The following is a 17323-nucleotide window of genomic DNA, read 5'->3' as shown; positions in this document are numbered from 1 at the left end:
TCCGGATAGATTCTGGAGCTTGATAAGTTGCATGATAAAAATGATGTTTACTGTAAAAATGGTTAATACCAAAGTTGTAGATAATTTGATAAGCTTTCTAGAAAGTCTGGGATCACTGCATTTGGATTAGTAGAACTCCAGTTATGAGTAAAACAAGTAGCTGCTATTTTGTGATACAGTAGATGCATTGTGGAAGTAGTTAATTAAATAATCGAGAAGAGATATGCACCTACTCAATAAACATGATGCACTTGTTAACACCATGTTGTTACGAATACTTATATGAATGCATTCATCATGTGTCATCATGCTATACTTGTACGCATGTATGCATTCGCAATACCTTATGCCATATTCATGCATCTAGGATTGGAGGAAGAAATAATGTTGCTGGAATTCGACGAAGCAGAGGAAGGGGACCAGTAGGAGAATCCTCAAGTAGCAGCTCTCGAAGGTGTGGAGCAGAATCCTAAAGAGCTTCCGGAGTGTCCTGACCACCGCCCCACTTCCTTTCTGCGAGGCAAGCCCCGGAGCATTCTAAGTCTCCTAGTATTTTACAAATGATTACTTGAGTATTTATGATTGATGCATTAGGTTATAAGAGTTGAATGGAACCACTTGATACATATAAATTCCTTGTCCAGATATTACACCTTTAACCGGTATAGGTCCAGGATCGAATATATGCTTAGCCATGCTTAGACCGGTAGAAGTCGGGTGATGTCCTGTCACCTATGAGATATAGGTGGATACCGAAGCACGGTTGGCTATATTTGCTATCATGGAACAGAACCATGGGGTAAAAGAAAATCGAGACCGGGCGGGATGTCGATAGAGAAGCAACAAGACATGGAGGTCTTGGGTGTGGATCTATCCCTGTCTGTGTCGATTAAGGACCATACCGTTGTTGGCGCTTCTGACAAGATTGAACGCATGCCTCTCACTTAGCTGGCCGGATAACTCATTCCGAACGCAAAGCCGAGTAATTCAACTCAGGCTGGGACCTGTTCTGTTGTGCGCTCCTTCTGGGGGATGATCAGACTGAGCCCAAGGGCAGGCTAGGCCTGAATGTCCTGGCATCTGGTGTCCCAGATTGTGCGGCGCGGTACAGACCCACAAAATGTGGACCTGAGTCATACCAAAGGTGACCTAAGGCTGCCTTCGCGTGGTATGCCTAGGTTTGTGTTAGGAATAAATTCCCAGCTGGTTGAAATCGATTCGAATCGCCGTCTCTCCTGGATAGTGAGAAACTTGGCTAATCCCAACATCGTAGTAACTGTGTTATGGAACATGATGGTTTGAATGAATATGGAAGTACAATACCTGCTATGGTTACTATTGTATGCTTTTAAATGATATACCACATGTTTGGCACAGGATAGTTGCTAATCTAGAAAAGGATAGTCATAATTAACTTGTTAAAGGAATTTGAATTGTACGACTAAGTTAATTGCCTTTATGCAAAATGTTATCAAGCTATCCCCACTTATACAGCCTTGCATAATCCTTGGAGTCATTTATTTCTGGTTTATGACAGGTAAGTCTAGCTGAGTACCTTCTCGTACTTAGGGTTTTATTTCCCATTGTTGCAGATGGCACTGTGTATCATGGTTATTGCAAGAGCTGCTTCTATCCCACCATGGATGAGGAGTAAGCCTTGGGCAGGCTTCTTTATTAATCCCTATCTTTGCTTTTGTGGACCGTGATCCTACTTGGCACTGTATCAAACTATGTTGGAAACTTTATTTTTAAACTTATTTGCTTCCGCTTTATCTATCAAACTCGGTTTGTAATAACTTTTATTCATACTCTGATGATGAAATGTATCTGTGAACTTTATGTAATATGTGGCATGTATGTTGAATCATGTACGATCTTGGTTGTTGTAAATTGTTTATTAAGGCCCATCGTGGTACTCGACGGACTACCGGGTTTATATGGGTTCAAGTATGCCAGTGCGACCGCTTGCGGGCTGCCATCGTACTTGTACTCTTATAAATTGGTCGGTTCTACAACACTAGCTCTAAGCCAACCTCTCCAATAGTGCTAGCTTTTAGCAATGGCTCAGTATGATTAGGTCCACATGACACTCTCATACGATCTTGGAATGTGTGTATGAGCCTAGCTCTTGATCAAGAGCTATATTTTTCTCTCTTCTATTAAAATATAAAAAAATGCTTAGAGCTAGCCATTATGGGTGCCCTAACCATGTCACATTTTTTAGTTGCATATCATCCGGTGCATGTGTCATCCTTCTTTAGATTGACTTGACAAGTTGATCGGTGATGTTATCTATTGACTGGCGTATCATCCGGCTATGCACTACTTTGTGGCTTGGACACGATCTAGATAGCTCAGCCCAAAACAATGCCAGTTTGGAATCCGGTGTGATCCACGGGCCACGGCAAGGCCGCCCTGATTGTGGTTCCCGAGGCACCATCCTAATGCTCTCCATCATGTCACATTGAATCGAAGCGCGACTCCCATTAAATGCCCTCTGTTGGCTTCTCCACCTGCACAAACCTGGCCTCACCAATCTCATCACTGTAAACTCCAAGTCCCCCATCCACGCTCTTCGCAGTGTGTCTCCATGTTGAGCTCCCACTCCCGTTCCCGATTGCCTTTGGCCTCACAGTGCTCACAGTGGTCTGGGGCTCATCACCATTAGGCGTCCTAGCATGCTACCTTGTCCACCGCGTTAATGCGTTGGATGCCATGAGCATCTTTGATGACTAGGCATGAGCGCTATGCGCCGGTGCCTCCATCATCTTCCTCTCATTCGCACTGGTCACACTAGTCTCATTCGAGACCCTCAACCTCATCGGTCCTATCATCCTCCCATTCGTCGTTGTCGGTTCCGTCGCGCTCCCGTTTGCCCTCATAAGTTCTAGCGCTCACCAGTTCACCCTCGTCGGCACGCTCCCCCTCCCCAAGTTGCCGTTCCCACACTCCTCGAGCTACGTCACCACTGACTCCGACGATGACCGTGCATGTGGGTACGTGATGACCTTCCCAAAGGGTCACACTCTGCGCATCATCGAACAGCGTGGGCAGCTATGGTGCCCCATCTACCTTGGTTGGGCAAACCGGCAGTGGAACAAGGATGCGGCCAAGAACCACGTCCTAGGGGTCACAAAATCCAATGCCATGGACCACAAGAAGAAGAGCTGCCACCATGCCCTAGCGAGGAATGAGGCCTAGCTTCCGCCACTGACCGCTGCTAGCGAGGAGGAATCTAGCGAGGATGACGACGGCTGGATCTAAAGGAGAAGGGCGCCATATGCATCGTCGCCAGGCCTTCTATGTACTGGGAGCTACATATGTAATTTGCAATCATGACTTCGATCAGTGGGATGACACTAATCTTATATTGTGAAGTCGTGTAGTAGAAGTAGAATATAAGTTAGAATGAAAAATGACTTCGAACAATGGGATGGCACTGATCTTGTATTGAAGTCATGGAGAAGTAGATTAACAGTAGAATAGAAGTAGAAGTAAGTATAAAAATGAGTTGGAGCAGTGGGATGGCACGTACTGCTCTCAATGTAATTTGGGGCAGTTCATACATTAGAACTGCAAAGTTTGGCAACAAACCAATATATATTAGTATATTAGGTAATGTCAATTTTGGTTATCAACCAATCAGGTTAATTTGGCAACTAAAATTAGAGTTTCTAAAGTGCCCTGAAAACTTGGCTATCAATGTCTCAGCGCATGATATAGTGGTTCCCTGGCTGAGTGGAAAACATCACGTCTCAACGCACTTATATACCGGCGATGATGCTGATGAGCAGCACCATCCTAACGTTCGCACCGTCGGTGTAAAATGAACCTGGTATATAAGTGCCCGTGGCAAAAACAATTCCCAAATTTTCCATTTCCGCCCCCTGGAGCCGCTCGCCACTCGCTGAGTCACCGTCACTGCCATTCGTGGTGGCCTACCCATCGGCTTCCCCCTACTCCACCATTCATAGGCGTCCTGACCACCGGCTTGCCCCCCTACTCTACCATTCATAGTGGTCTACCCCCCCTAGCTTCCTCCCACTCCACCGTTCGGCGGCGGCTGTAGAGCTCGCTATCCATTTTCCTTGCTATCGAATCCCACCTCTCCAGCTGCCGTTTCCTACAGACCTGAGGTAAATAAACTTTGGATTGGGCAGGGTCAATTGTAGAATAGTGGTGAAGTATGAGCCATCAATTACTCTTGTATGTTGATTAAGTGAAATCAGCAGCCTAGGGGTAGATTCTTGTATCTTTTCCTCATTGTGTTTGCATTCCATTTATTTAGAACTAGAAGTTAAAGATAACATATTGTAGAACTCAATTTGCATGTAGAACTATCATATGGATAGATCCGTCGCAGCTTTACCATTTATATGTAGTCCCTCCGTCCATAAAAAGATGCAATTCTCGCTTTCTAAGAAGTCAAGCCGTTTGAACTTTGACTAAATTTATATAAAAAGTACAAACAATAATGATATAAAATAAGTACCATTAGATTAGTTATACAATATATTTTCATAATAAATTTATTTTGACACATAAATGCTAATACTATTTACTCTAAACTTGGTCAAACTTGAGCTATATTGACTGGCACGGATCCCATAATTGCTTTCTTTTCTGGATGGAGGTAGTACTCATCTAGAGCTTAGGCATCTGGTGTTGAATAAGGCTGCTTTTATTTGTGTAGGTGAAAAATGACTTGTAGAGTACCTTCATCGCAAGGTTCGTCGTCACCTATTAAGTTCTTATTTTAGTTATGTGTACCCATATTTGAACGTTGTCTATGGTACCTTGCTAGGTAGCATCAAGTCATTTTTTTCACTAAGTTTTGAATTGAATGGCTTGACAAAATTGTGTTTTGTTAGGACTTTTAATAGGATGGCTTATGTTGGATGATTGACATGGCAAATGGTCTCCAATCGACGACAGACTGGTCGGACTGATTCGGGGAGTCAGCCTCTGAATGTAGTAGCATGGCCTGAGGGTGGTGAACTATCTTCCCCTTCCTCGACCTCTAGGGAAATGACGGGTAATCCATCTTTGTATTTCCGTACCTAAGACAACTCTGATATATACAACAATCTTATAGCTGAAGTATTTGATCTATATATATATATATATGTGTGTGTGTGTGTGTGTGTGTGTGTGTGTGTGTGTGTGTGTGTGTGTGTGTGTGTGTGTGTGTGTGTAGGAGGCACATCCCACCAAGAGTAACACAACAACCACAATAGATAGGCCAGCTAGGTGCTAGGCTAAGCAAGGGCCAAGCAAGTTGCCCACCTTGCCCAGCGGCGCTAAACATGTGATCACCTTGGTGGATCCGGCTGAAGAACCCATTGAGCCAGTTGGTGTCATGGAGCTATACAAGATGGCCATCGGGGTGTTAGTGAAGGACAACATACCCATCAAGTACAGGTACTAGCATAAAAAGGATAGCGAATGGGTGGTTCCATCTAGTCTGATGGAACTTTGCTGGCAGAAGCTGAAGGGCCTATTTGAGTTTCCTACTGGATTTGATGAAGAGGTTACAAAGGAGAGGGCATTCTTTATCGTGGGCAACTCATTCAAGTATTTTAAGTACTACCTGAACAAAAACTATGTAAAGTAGGGCATCAAGCCAGAATGGCATAAATACCCACATCAGCAAGAGTATTGGAGTGATTTCGTGAGTTGGAAGGAATTGGATGAGGTGAAGGAATAGAGTAAGGAAAATATGATCAACTCCCACAAAAATAGGATGTCGCATTGCTATGCGAGGAAACTCTAACATTGGGAACAGGAGGAGGAGCTAACCCAGAGCAGTGTTACGGTCTGTACATCTAACTAGGATCCTCACTCTATAAGGTTCCTTCTTGGGAGGGGGTTACCTTCAACCTAGATGGCTCCCTAAGTTATCAGGATGCTGCAACCAAGGAACTGGCACAAAGGGTGAAGGCGGTCCACGAGGAAGTTGCTAATGGTACTTTGAATCCTAATAGGGAGAATGATCAGCTAACCCAGGCACTGAGAAACAAAAAGCATCCTAGTCGTACATGAGGGTTCGGACTTATTCCATGGGAGCTTTCCTTCCCAAATGACGTCTCCATGTATAGAAGTTAAATGAGGAGGAATGCTGAAAAATAATTGGAGATGCAATGTCTGATGGAGGTTGTTCGACAAGAAATGAAAGAAAACAATCAACATTTTCTTCAAGAGCTTGAGGAGAGAATGAAGAACCATCCTTTGGCACCAGATGAGGACGCTGCGGTCAGGGTCATGAGCCAGACCAAGTACGGAGTAGCTGTGGAAGCACACCGCTTGCTCTCGATGACGCATGTCTCACATTCCCCATTGATAAGATCATGGAGCCAATACCTTACAACCTATACGTGCAAGAGAAGTTCTATAAGACCAAGGTGGCGCAAGGTCTTTCCTATCCTTGTGGCAAAGCAGGGGATGTGCTGCAGAACCATATGTTGTTTGTAGGGTACTCCAAGGTGACCACTAATGTAGTAACTAAGACCAGGTATCGTGTAGTTGAGTTAGATCACCTAGAGAATGAGGATAGGAAGACACTAGGGAGAATTTGGGTTGCAAGTTTTTTGGTGCAAGCGCTACATATCCTTTGGCTCAAATTCCAAATCTGACGATGATATGGATGACAAAGACTTGGAAGACTCGCACCAATACAGGGAACCAAGTATTTCATCACCACTATGACCCAAGACTCGCAAGACCGGTCCATCTACTAGGACTATAACTCAACCATCTCAGAACTTGCAAGAAAACACAACGATAGAGGAAGAACTTCTAGATGCTGGGCTTCAGTGGGATAGAGAGGTGCCACCTCTATGGCAGTTTTAGGCTGGGGGTGATCTGGTGGCTCTCGAAGAAGTCCTAAAATTAGGACCGAGAGGGCGAGAGGTGTGTAATTGGTACAAAGGTCAATGTAGTGTTTAGTTTGGGGCAAGAATTGTGGATAAATATTTGTATAGGGGAAAAGATGACTCATTGTGGATTCAGTTCAAGGCATTGTCTCAATTTTACCAAAAGTTGGCCCTAGACATTCATATCATGAGCTTGTGGACCATGTAAGTCTAGATAGTACACCATGCATTTTATAGCTCTAAGTTGAGTTTCTAACAACTACACATTGTTTTGTAGGAAGGAGGCAGACTTCTGCAGTGCGCAACAGATTCAAATAGGCTTCTTGAACATAGTGGTATGCAATCATGGGAAACTAAAGTACACTAGCACCATTGATGAATTGGCAAAGAGCTTCCATCTCAACAGATCCTGCAGCATACTTCTATCCTACAACTACGTGTAAGTTTGTTGTAAATGCCTAATTTTCTACTCCATTACATATTTGAGGGTTGAACCTAATTGGAACCAACGGTGGCATTGTGAATGCAACAGCGACCATCATGTCCTTCTTGACATCAGCATAGAGAGGACCACTATCAATGTTTACAACTCTCGAGGGAGACAACTAGAGAACATCCATCCCTTCATTGAGGCGCTAAACAAGTAAGACAAGCTAGTAATACATTGGCAATGATAAGATTATTTGTTACATAGCTTTGATCATCTTATGTCGCTATCATGAACTTGTCGCACAGGGCCTACAAGAAGTTCAAGGTCCAAGAAACATCATGAGCTTGGTAGATCTAGGTTTTGAGTTATATCGGCTGGTTCGATCCCAATGCAGCCTATGGGTAATGATCTCTGCTAGTTCTATGTCATGCATTACATGCGTAGCCTCATCATTGCTCTCTCCGGCTCACAGGTTTGGCCCCTCGACGCCTTTAGAAATTTGGATGACCTTGCAACATACTTTGAGTGTGTAGCAAAGCTTTTCTTAACTGTGTTTCACCTTTTTCTTTTGTTCTAGACTAAAGTGTCATCTACACTGGAGCTGACTGATTTGGAGATATCTAGGTTCCAAGAAGATCTTTCTGGTTTCATTATAGACAAAGTCATGAACCCCAAGGGAGTCCATCACCTTCTCTAATCAAGGTGCTAGTGTTCTGAAAACTATATATTCACTGTTGTTGGATGCCAGTGTTTGAAAACTATGTTTGTTGTTGTCATTTTGTATGGATATTTTTGTTTCGGTGGTGATATATGTTTGGATACAATACTCTGTCTATATATGTTGCTGGTGATGCGTAAGCCATGAAATTTGTGTATTGTTGCTGCTATAATGTATTGTGAACAATAATGATGCACAGTGGTAACACTGGCGGTAATGGACACAACATTACTGCTGGAACAAACACAATGGCGACAGTGACGCTGGCCCTCATTACCGCCGGAAGGAACACTAGCCGCGTGCAATGGCACCTACATCACCGACGGATGGTACACCGAACCGGCGTTGACGTCTTGTCATCACAGTCAGACGGTACGCTGATCCGGTGTCATAGGTCCATTATCACCGCCGGTTGGTACGATGACCCGACGATGATAGGTGCATTATTACCACCGAATGGTGCGCTGGCCTAGCGTTGATGGCTGCATCATCACCACTATATGGTACGCCAGGACAACGTCGATGGACGTATCATCACCATCGGATGGTGTGCTGAACCGGCGTCGATAGTTACATTATCACTGCTGGATCATACGCCGGACCGGCGTCGATGGCCCAATCATCACCGGATGATGGTACACCAAACCGGCGTGGATGGACATATCATCACCACCAGATGGTATGTCAAACCGGTGTCAATGGTTACATTATCAGCGCTAGATCGTACGCTGGACCAGTGTCGATGGATGTATCATCACCGCCAGATGGTATGTCGAACCGGTGTCAATGGTTACATTATCACCACCGGATCATACGCCGAACCGACGTTAATGGTTACATCATCACCGCCGTATTGTATGCTGGGCCAGTGGTGGTAAGACACCATCACTACCCTATGGTATGCTGGGCCGACGGTGGTAAAATACCATCACCACCGACGCACAACTGGCAGAGATAAAGGTTGCCGATCACCGCCAACATACACCAACGGAGGCCAAAATCGTCGGTAATGAGGGTTCTGGAGCCAGCGGTGTTTAGTTTTCTATAGTAATGAAACCGACCATTGCCCTTCACAAAACTAGTCTTGTAAGTGACAAAGGCCACCTTGCCTTTCTTAGGGGTATAGCCTAATCTCTCTTTATTGAGAGAAAACCTTTGGCTACCCAAGCACTTTAGCAAACAGGCATCTCCACCATAGGCATTGCCTAAGGCATGAGTGCTCATTCACCTTCTTCTTGAGGGTCTCATTTTCCATCTTTAGTGAGGCATCACAAGTGAAACCATCACTCAACGGTGAAGTAGAAGTGGTAGTGCTACAAGAAGGGTTAGTAAGAGCAACAACAATGGGATTATAAAAAGATTCATCAAGAATATCACATGTTAGTCCCACATCACATGATACAATCACTTGCTCCGTCTTGGCTTCCTCCTTCTTGACTTTCTCAAGGAAAGAGGAGTGACTTTTTCAAGCTTGGAGTGAGCCTTGCCAAGCTCCTTATGGTCTTCTCTTATACTCTCATGAGAAGCATTAAGCTCATCAAAGGATTACTCAAGAGATTTGACCTTCTTGCATAATTCTTTGCACTCATTTCTCTTCATCTCAAAGCAAGTGTGGACTTGCTCCAACATGTCCATGAGCTCCTCCTTGGTGTACTCCTCATCATCATCATCACTCCTACAATCATCACTTTCACATTCATCATTATCACTCACATCATATTTTACTTTGGTAGGCTTTGCCATGAGGTATGTTGATGGAGTGTTGAAGATGGAAGGCTTGTTGTTGATGGCTATGCTTGCAAGTGCCTTCTTTGACTTCTTGTCATCATCACTAGAGTCTCTATCCTCCAATGATGCATCACTATCCCATGTCACCTCATAGCCACCACCCTTCTTCTTCTTTTGGAAGGTCATCTTCTTTTCCTTCTTCTCTTTCTTTTCCTTCTTCTCATCTTCATCATTGAAACTATTGTAGGGACAATCTGCTACAAACATGATCCTTACTCTTGGACTTGTAGCATCATCTCACATAACCTTTTCTTTTGTTGTTGTCTCTTCTCTTTCTTGCACCATAGCCCTTCTTCTCCATGAATCTTCCAAACTTGCGCACAAAGAGAGCCATTGCCTCATCATCAATGTCACTAGCATCTTTATCATCACTTGATTCTTCTTTCTTTGCTTTTCCCTTGCTCTTGCATGATGAGCTAGCCTTGAATGCTACACTCTTCTTCTTCTTGTCTTCATCCTTCTTCTCATCTTGATCAATCCCTTCTCTTTCCATATGGTATGTCTCTTGTGTCATGACATCACCTAGTACTTGGTTGGGGGTTAGTTGCTTTAGTCCTCCTCTGATGATGATCAATCTCAATATCTCAAATCTTGGAGGTAAGCACATCAAGAACTTATGAGAAACATCATCATCATTGATCTTCTCACCCAAAGCCTTCAAATCATTGACAATCACTTGCAATCGATGGAACATCTCCGGAATGCTCTCATCATCCTTTATCTTGAAGCTTGTCAACTTGTCCTTGAGGATGTATAGCTTGGCACTCTTCACCGCCGGTGTGCCCTCATATATTTCCTCCAATCTCTTCCACACCTCACTAGCTCTTTCACAATTCTTAATTTGCTCAAACACCTTGGAATCAATGGCATTGTAAATGGTATTGAGAGCCATTGTGTTGCATTGCTTGTTGGCCATGTCTTGGTTGGTGAGATTGTCGGGATCGAGAATCACATAGTCACTCTCGGTCACATCCCACACTTGATCATTGATTGAACCAAGATACATCTTCATCTTTCTCTTCCAATAGTCATAGCATGTGACATCGAAGAACGATGGTTTGCCCCCCACATGGTTGAACACAACTTAAGCCATCTTTTGACACTGAGGTTGTTAAGACTTCAATCAAACGGTGACCACAGCTCTGATACCACTTGAAAGGTCCTAATATGGCTAGAGGGGAGGGTTGAATAGCAAATTTTAAAACTCTACAAAGCACTAGAGCAATTGATTAGTACAACAAATGGTGTAATGCAATTTTACTCTAGCTCTACAAGGGTTGCAAGCCACCTATCCCAATAATTCTAATTGCTATGATCACTAGGCACACACAAAAGCTAAGTCACTACTCACTAAGCTAGTGTGCTCTCAAAGACTAACTAAAGAGCCATACTAACCAAACTAACAAGCTCTCAAAGACTAACTACACTAAAGAGCTTGGCAACTAGTTTGCAAGAAATGTAAGGGAGTGAGTATGGTGATTATATTGCCTTGTCGAGGAATGAACCAATCACAATATGAAGGCAATCCAATCACCGGGAGAAATCCAATCACACAAGGGACACAAGATTTTTCTCTTGAGGTTCACGTGCTTACAGCACTCTAGTCCCCGTTGTATCGACCAACACTTGGTAGTTCGGTGGCTAATAGGTATCACACACCTAGCCAACAAATGGCGCCGTAAGAACCTACCCACAAGTGAGGTAACTCAATGACACGAGCAATTTACTACAATTACCTTTAGGCTCTTCATCGGGGAAGGTACAAGACCCCTCACAATCACTGGAGCCAGCCACAAACATACCAACACATGCCAAAGCTCCTCCGCTGCTCCAAACCGTCTAGGTGGCAGCAACCACCAAGAGTAACAAGAACTCCACAGCCACAATGATCCCTAAGTGCCACTAGATGCAATTACTCAAGAAAATGCACTTGGAATCACTCCCAATCTCACTATGATGATAAATCAATGATGAAGATGAGTGGAAGGTGTTTGCTTAGGCTCACAAGGATGTATCATAGGTGAAAATGTCCAAGAGAGTGAGCCCAAGGCGCCCCAAGTCCTTTCATAGAAGCCCCAAGCTTCAACTAGCCGTTGGTGCCTTAGGGGGGCCACCAGACTCTATGACCAGACTTACCCCAGAGTCCTATCACCTGGGTTCAGTCTCCAGATGGCCGCCACATGGCACCCCTTCAAACAACGGCTGTTGATCTCCTACGGCCATCTCGTGATCGCATAGTCACTTAAGTCAGGACCGAACTCACCTGAGCAGCGATCGGACTCAGCGCCACTCAGGGTCTGATCATTTCCAGTAAGCTCTCGGAGCACTAAAAACTGACTGAGCTTGGTGCGGTTCTGATAATCGGACTCTGTCGTGGGTCCGGTCCTCACACCGAACGCCACCGCGTGTTGCCCAGCCATGACCAGACGTACCAACATCGGGTCCGGTCGCTCCTCGCCACCAGGGTCCGGTCACACGCTAAAACGAATAGAGAGCTCCTAGACCCTTTGGACTGGGTCCAGTCGAGCATGACCGGACTGACCCTTGGGGTCTAGTTGCCCAGCGTGCGCCACGGGTCCACGCCGCCAGTAAGCCGCACAACCAGACTCTGGGCGCCGGGTCCAGTTCTCCCGCGCGCCTAGGTCTGGTCGCCTCCACGCCTTCTGGGCCGCGCCAGAACACTGACTGGACCCACCTCGGTCAGGGTCCTGTCAATACGCAACAGGGTTCGGTCCCTGTGTCTCAACTCCTTTTCTTTTTTCTATCTCCTCAACCGCTTCACCATTTGCTTCCAAGTTGCTAACCATAAAGTGTAGAACTTGTGTGCTCGTGTGTTAGCATTTTTCAAAGCATTTTACAAGGGTCAAGATTAGCACACTAAGTTCCTAAATGCATATGCAAGAATCATGTCACCTAGTGGCACTCGATAACCGCTTAGCCAAAGATTTCCCCTTTTTATAGTATGGCTATCGATCCTAAATGCACTTACACCCTCTATGGTGTCTTAAGTGTCAAAACAAAAACATATTTTATACCTTTGCCTTGATCTCCTTGATTTTTATTTTTCTCTTTCTTCTTTTCCAAGTTGGAGCACTTGATCATCTCATTTGTGGCCATCACCTTCTCCATGACCATCATCGAGCTCCAACACTTGGATTGGACTACCTCATCTAATTCACACACTTAGATCAAAAGTTTGTCCTAGGGTTTCATCAATTATCCAAAATCAAATTTGGGCTTTCAACGAGTCACTCGTCGACTAGAGACGTGTCTAGCAAAGAAGAGTCATTGATAACTTATCATTAGTGACGCGTTTTGTTTTCTGGCCATGGGCGACAACTAACCAGGGATGTGTTTTGTTTACCTAGTCACTAATATAACATTAGTGATGCGTTTTAATTTTGAGTCACTAATTAACGTGTCTCCTTTGTGCTGATTTGTCATAGTGACATCTCGATGGGATATTTTTTAGACCTTCAGGTTTCATCATGGCTAAGGATGTGATGACACGTTACATAAGGAGCTTGCAGTTGAACCACCCAACAAACAGTTGACTAATGTTGCTGTACAGCTAAGGAGACCTGACTCATGAACCTTTGGTTTCTGGACACCAACAACTTTTTATCGGAATTTAAAATAGGAAGTACTAAATTGTTTCTACAGCAAAATTGTTTCCCAAGGAATTAGCTCCAAGATCATCAAGAGCATTGTTATCTTTTTCCGTAGCATGGTTCGGCTTCGCTACCCTATCATCCTTTTTATCCGCCGCATTCTCATCCTTCTTCCACTCCCTGCCATCTCTGTCGTCGAAACTGACTTTTTCCATCTCTATCTCAAGCTCAAAATAGTGGCCTGTAGTGACAACGTCCATCTTAAATGGAACCAACGCCGGATCCAAAACAGCCACCAAAATATGCTCAAAATTATTTTTCCTAGTCCTAACCATATCCACCATTTGTGTTGAACCGAACATTAATTCCGACCACCCACAAATTGAGATATTCTCGCAGTGGCTTCCTAATACCAATAACCCGAAGCCAGACTTTAGGGAGGAGGAAACCTTATCCTTTGACATGCCACTCTTGGAACTTTAACTGTACACCCGTGTTGCGACCCCATTTTCCATCACATCCGCCCCACCATAATTCATAGATCGCTGTAATTCGACCTTTGAAGGGAACTGACTTGTCATTATGGGCTACAGGGTTTCACCTCCATTTTACCGGCACAATTCTCTAAAGCTAAAGCTAGAGAACTAGCTGATCCTTCGAAATCATACCACCAACAACCGACACAAGAGCATTCTTGGAGTCTTTCTAGCGCGGGAGTGGTGCATGTAGAATATGATAGAAGTATGGTTTTAAATCTCCGGCCACCACGTGAACGAAAAGTCTGTCGAGGCCATCCCCGGCTACGTCCGGCAGCCGTTCCGTAGCCGCCGTAGCCGGGATCGAAGCCTTGGTTGGCTCCCTGGAAGGCTGGAACCCGCCCAGGTCAGCTGCAGCTTCGTCATCGGCATGTTGCGGACGAAGGGGCCCAACTCCACGGCCGCGAGCAGCGCCAGCAACTGTCGCCGCACCCTGCTGGTGGAGACAACCACCAGGAGGGCCATGCTGGATCACACGCCCCCGAGCAGGAACATCGAACGATCCGTGCTGGGTTGCACGACCGCGCCCAGCACCATCAGTCGGTGGGTTTGGAACTTTGGATGCACCGCTTGATTGACCGGTGACGTCGAGAGACTTGCCGCCAGCGACTCCAGATTCCAAGAGTCACCTGCCGCCGTGAACGAAGAAGGCGAAGGCGAGTCCTGCGAACAGCGCTTCGACAATACTGTCGGATTGGCCATCGCATCCGCCGGAGTAACTTGTGGCGACAACCTTCGAGCCGGCAATGGCGGAATGTCCCGCGCCATGGCTTTCCAGCCGCTCTCCGCATCCGCTGCTTTCTTGTATGCTGCCACTCGTGCTCTTAGCTCCGCCTCGGCCTGCTCGGCCATCACCAGCCTCACCTTTGCCTCCACCTCTCCGGCCTTGATGAAGCCTGTGGTGTACCCTTCCAGCTCTACTCCAATAGTCCAATGCCCATGCCCACCGTTATCAGCACCTTATTCAGCATCTGTTCCGCGTAGAGCGGCCAGCACAGCGCTGGCACCCCTGCCGAGATGGCCTCCAGAGTCGAGTTCCACACCAGTCGCTGGGTGCCGGAGCACATCCACCTGTGGTGCCCATGACTTGACGACGAGGCCTCGGCCTTCGGTCCGCTCCAAGAAACCCCGTGGAAGGAGTTCATCCTGATTATTCTTCAGCACGTCGTCAGTGCCGGTGCCGGTGCCAGCAATAACAGCCGGCAAGACCCATAGGAACCGTTGCCCGGACTTGTCCAGGCCGACGGCGATCTCCCTGAGCTGCTCCGCCGAGAGCACGCCCCTGCTCCCGAAGCAGAGGAACACTACGCTGCGCTCGGGCTGCGCGTCGAGCCATGCCAGGCACTCGTGCCTCTCCTCCGCTGTCGTGGTCAAGCTGCTGCTGTGGCCGCCGCCCTTGCTGACCAGTGGCCCGATGCAGTAGATCGGTGGCAGGACCCGGCCGGGGACACACCGTGGATCCATGAGTGCCTCCACGGCGCGCCTCTCCAACGACTCCAGCGTGTTGACCGGGACGCCGTCGGTCTCCGTGTTGCGCTTCCACACGTCCACCATGGTCCTGCACAGCTCGTCGTCCGGGTGCTCCAGCACTTCCGGCATGAGATGAGACGCGGGGAGCGGCGGCACGCCAAGGAACTCCACGGGCGTGTCGCGGAGCTCCTTCAGCGCCGTCGTCCTTCCGGCGAGCAGCGCCGGGAGCTGCGTCACGACGGCCAGCATCGCGGCGGACGACGTATCCAATGTGGATGTTTCTATAGTAGATTAGTAGCACTGTTTCCTTTGGCATGACAAAGTAGTTATATGACACCACTCCATCTGACACAGTAGGGAAGGTGCCTTCCAAATCATATTTTCAATTATCTTTTCTGATTTGATCCCAATAAAACTCAGCAATGTGTTGTATGATGTGTAAACAGCCCATTTTAGTGACCTGCACAGAATCAAGTACCATTGATTTTGGCATATCCAATTTCAAGGTAGGTCATCTTTTTCCTTTTTTTTTTTTTTTGGAACCAAAGTAGGTCATCTGTTTTTTTCTCGATTACACAGTTTTGCGTTACAGTTTCAAAGTGTTGTGATGCCTCTATAAACAATATAAAGACCTAGTGTGCTTTGGCACAACATAGATGACGAACAAGTATAACTTGCCTTTTGCTCCTTTCGTAGGGATTACTCGTCAAGGTCAAACTTGCTTGTTTGGTCTTTGGTGGCGTGTAATCTTGCTTGGCTGATGAAACCAGAAAGTCAATCAAATTTGTCCTTTTCATTCCTTGAGGCTATGGGTGGTACCAGGGGCGGACACAGCGGTGGGGCGGGAGGGGCTCAAGCCTCCCTACCCATCTCGGAGCAGTGAAACCCCTTGTAGAGCCCTATAAATTTTTAGACAAAGTTTTATAGTGTAGGGGGGCTAAGACTTAAGATCGAACAGCAGTGTTGTTCAGCCCCCCTAAAATATTTTCTGGGTCCGCCGCTGGGTGGTACGCATCCAACAACAATAATCACAGCATAGGATGGAGCTATGAGGGCAGTAATATTATAAATACTAGTAGGTACCCCGTGCGAAGCACGGGCGACGAACCTGGATATATAGGATATCATATGATTATATATGAGCGACAATGATTTTGATCTCTGCATGAACAATGTATCTGTATTAATTGTGAAGTGATTTTCAATGGTACATTAAGGAGGCCTAATGTGTTGATCCTTTTTTATGGCATTTTCCCTGTGCTTGAGCCGTACAATGTATGAAATCTACAGGTTAGCGAGGCACCTGAGCACCTGCAAGTCAATTGAAAAGGAGTACTCAGTTGTGCGGACAACACTGAAGAAAGGAACAAAGCAAGAGAGTAGCAGTTAATGTTTTGTACAGGAATATTATGAGGAACATTCAGACTGCTCCCTGAGCACCCTGTACTATGGCCATATGCATTTTTGAAGACGCTAGATACATATAGGGTATGAAGTGAAGGGCTGAGGCTAACATAGTAGAACAAAGATCACGTATATACTGAACATCTTAATCGATTCATGCATATACATTCTAAAAAAATAGGAGCGAATGATAGAAAATAGGAAACGAAATTAGCAAATGTGGTTCATTGTTTAATATCAGACATCCAAACCTGGGTTGTGGTATCTAGATCGCAATGATGTGCCTCATCCTTTGGTATGACAATTCATCTGTTAAAAATAACACTAAAAATTCAAGACCCGAATACAACAGCAGGCAAGCAGATAAGATGAAATCCACAAATTCTCTCAAACAAGGAAATCCACATAAGTTCATTAAGTGCACAGAAACACACTTTGACCTGAACATTTTACAGTCATTCATCCTGAAATGTATGTTTACATGGTTTTGTGGT

At 45.7% G+C, this 17323-nt stretch overlaps 1 protein-coding gene across 1 annotated transcript; it reads right to left on the bottom strand.

Moving 5' to 3' along the window:
* Positions 1-14915: 14915 nt before the first annotated feature.
* Positions 14916-15674, bottom strand: LOC136543926 (anthocyanidin 5,3-O-glucosyltransferase-like). Its single transcript, XM_066536242.1, has one exon. The coding sequence runs from the start codon at positions 15672-15674 to the stop codon at positions 14916-14918; it is 759 nt and encodes a 252-aa protein (XP_066392339.1).
* Positions 15675-17323: the final 1649 nt, after the last annotated feature.

Source organism: Miscanthus floridulus, chromosome 3 (genome assembly GCF_019320115.1).
Source record: "Miscanthus floridulus cultivar M001 chromosome 3, ASM1932011v1, whole genome shotgun sequence".
NCBI classification, from domain to species: domain Eukaryota; kingdom Viridiplantae; phylum Streptophyta; class Magnoliopsida; order Poales; family Poaceae; genus Miscanthus; species Miscanthus floridulus.
This window is presented reverse-complemented; position numbering and strand designations above follow the sequence as displayed.

Coding starts and splice junctions, on each gene's coding strand:
- LOC136543926 (XM_066536242.1), bottom strand. CDS start 15,674: ATGCTGGCCGTCGTGACGCAGCTCCCGGCGCTGCTCGCCGGAAGGACG.